The sequence below is a fragment of the Gouania willdenowi genome, chromosome 22 (genome assembly GCF_900634775.1).
Source record: "Gouania willdenowi chromosome 22, fGouWil2.1, whole genome shotgun sequence".
NCBI lineage: Eukaryota > Metazoa > Chordata > Actinopteri > Blenniiformes > Gobiesocidae > Gouania > Gouania willdenowi.
Genome location: NC_041065.1, coordinates 6,471,033 through 6,473,800, shown reverse-complemented (window position 1 = coordinate 6,473,800; position 2,768 = coordinate 6,471,033). Strand labels below are relative to the sequence as shown.

The 2,768-nt window shown below is 40.4% G+C and overlaps 1 protein-coding gene across 1 annotated transcript; it reads left to right on the top strand.

The window, feature by feature from the left end:
- Nucleotides 1-804: 804 nt before the first annotated feature.
- LOC114456586 (uncharacterized) lies at nt 805-2,514 on the top strand. Its single transcript, XM_028438454.1, has 2 exons — nt 805-1,622; nt 1,721-2,514. Exons 1-2 carry the CDS (start codon nt 1,258-1,260, stop codon nt 2,184-2,186), a joined length of 831 nt encoding a protein of 276 aa, XP_028294255.1. The 5' UTR covers nt 805-1,257; the 3' UTR covers nt 2,187-2,514.
- The last annotated feature ends 254 nt before the right edge of the window (nt 2,515-2,768 follow it).

Below are 2,768 nucleotides of genomic sequence, written 5' to 3'. Positions count from 1 at the left end.
GCTGAATGAGACGCTGCTTTAAACTCCATCTTCTTTTCTCTATAGGCTTTTCTATAGGCTACTTGCAGTCACTTACTTAACCCTTGTGTGGTGTTCGGGTCTGTGGGACCCGTTTTCAGTTTTTATTAAAATAAAAATAATATTTTTTGTAAGTTTTTAGATTATTATTCATTTTCAAATAAAACACCATCATGCAAATTCGTACAACTTTATTTTAAACTTTTATGTCCTCGAATATAAATGTAATTTAATAGGAAATAAAGTATACAAATGTAATCATCAAATAGTTAATTCATTATAAAAGGGAAAAAAAATTCTACATTCATAATTGTTTAGATTTCTATTCATTTTCAAATTAAAACACCATCACGCAAATTCGTACAACTTTATTTTAAACTTTTATGTCCTCGAATATAAATGTAATTTAATAGGAAATAAAGTATACAAATGTAATCATCAAATAGTTAATTCATTATAAAAGGGAAAAACAAATACTACATTTATAATTGTTTAGATTCATATTCATTTTCAAATTAAAACACCATCACACAATCTCAATAAATTGCAATCTATAAGTGCACGTCCTCAAACATAAATTTAGATTAAAAAATACAGTTAACATTTTTTATAATAAAATGATAATTAAAAAAATATTATTTTTATAATTTTTCAAGATATTACTATTATAAAAATTAAATCATTAGAAAATTAATTGTTAAATTGAAATAAAAATCCAATTTTTGTAATTTTAATATTACTATTGTTTTTCAAATGGTCTTTTTTTCATTTCCTGTTTTTCAGACATGTACTTTTGCAGTCCTTCTGTATATTTTTGCCTTCATTTTGTGTACGTCATAGTGAGTTTGTATGTTTTGGAGTTGTTTTGTGTAAATATTTTCTGGATCATTTTGTGCGCTAACTGTTGGGGGTGCACAAAGTCAGTCTGTGGGCCACCAGTTGCCCATGTCTGCTATAATGGGTGACGTGTAAATATATTTTGTGCATGCGTGCGTTGAAAATAACACTGATAAAAAAAAATTTTGGAGTAAAGTGGTGATGGCTCCCCCCTTTGGAAGTTTGAATTTGAAGCGAGCAAAACTTACAGCACCTGGTCTGGGCTACACCCTGTTTGGCCGTTGCCTCGGACCGGACACCCCCGATAACCGCGCCGCCCAGAAGACCAAGTTTGGCTGGATGAGGTACCCTCAGGCTGCACAGGTGACAGAGGACAGCCGGCTGCTCTAACTCCTCATTAAGATGCTGAGGAACCGCCCGCCCTCCAGCCGCCTTGCCTCTCCCAGCAAGGTGGCCGCCTCCATCAAGGCACAATATAAAAGGATTGTGGATCGCGTGAGAGACGATCCCATCCTCTGCGGCCTCTCCATCCCACTGCCCAACATCAACAATAAGTCCATCTCCAGCTTCTTCTCTCGGGAGGAGAAGGCTGCCAACTACAGAGCTACGGTGCAGCCCAAAGCCAAGCCCCACCGCACCGTGCTGTCTGACCAACCGCTGCCCGACGCTCTTGCGTTGCCGTCCTCGCTGCCACCACCAGACCGACAGCAAATGCAGTTCGAGCAGCCTCGCCACACGGCCGGGAAAAGGCGCGGAGAGAAGCGGAGGTGAGCAATCGGGCTGTTTTCACTTTTTCACTTGTGTGTGGTGTTAAAGGGCTAATCCTGATAAATGAATCCTCATGGTCTGTTTTCTACATCTGCAGGTTGGACTTTGAGGAGCCGGACCCAGAGGCGGGACCTTCAAATCGGCCCATCCAAGCCCAGCCTGCTGCCGCCGCCCCCCCCTACATCCTACCTGCAGTCCGGGCAGCTCCCATACTGCTGGTGGTCCCAGCACAGCCGTGCGCTCCATCAATCCAGTTTGCCGGACCTTCCTGCAGGCAGGTATTCGTCCCCGTTCTGCCCCCCCCTGCTCTCATCCCCAAGCCCATCGTCCCCAAAAAGTCGGCGAGGCCCTGCGGGGCATGCCAAGTTCCTCAGTGTGGTGGCCGGAGGAAACGCTACACGCCCTCCAAGGACAAAGCGGCTGGAAGCAGCCAAAAAATTTACACTTTTTGTCCTGCCACAGGGAAGTCAACCACCTCTGGCTTTGAAGGCGTGGTGTACACCAGCTTTGAACACTTTAAAAGTGTGGTGGACGAGGAGCTGGAGAGGAGGAGAAGCCATTAACACTGACTGTTGACACACCTGTTGCTTCTCCCTCTGTACATTATCCATCTGTATATATTATTGAATATTTGTTACATTGTAATCATACTGTATATATGTTTTTATAATAGCTATGTCAATTATATTTCATTTAGATTTTGATAAACATTTTTATTATATATTTTTTTGGGCAACTTTATAGATGAAAGCCATACTGGCATTTCTGTATGATAGCACATGTATATATTATTGCTTTTGTTTTATATTGATTATATTTGTAAAGTTAGAATTATTTTTTGTTACTTGTGAATTGTGTCATATTTTATATTAATAAAAGTTGTGTTGTTATTTAAAAGTGTGTCTTCTCTGTAAAAACAATGAAACAATGAATAGTTAACAGTGTTGGCCTAAAGGAAAAAGGAGTTATAATCAGTCAAATTAGATTTACAATGATTATTGCTGTTCCTCAACCTGACCAGCAGGAGGCAGCAGACCTCAAAGATCAGATCCAGGTTTTTTTGGATCGAGAATAGGGATTTGGGGGGTTCGTAGCAATTTCTGCTGCTTTCTCCACCTTCCCTCTGCACTGATCAAACTGTACGC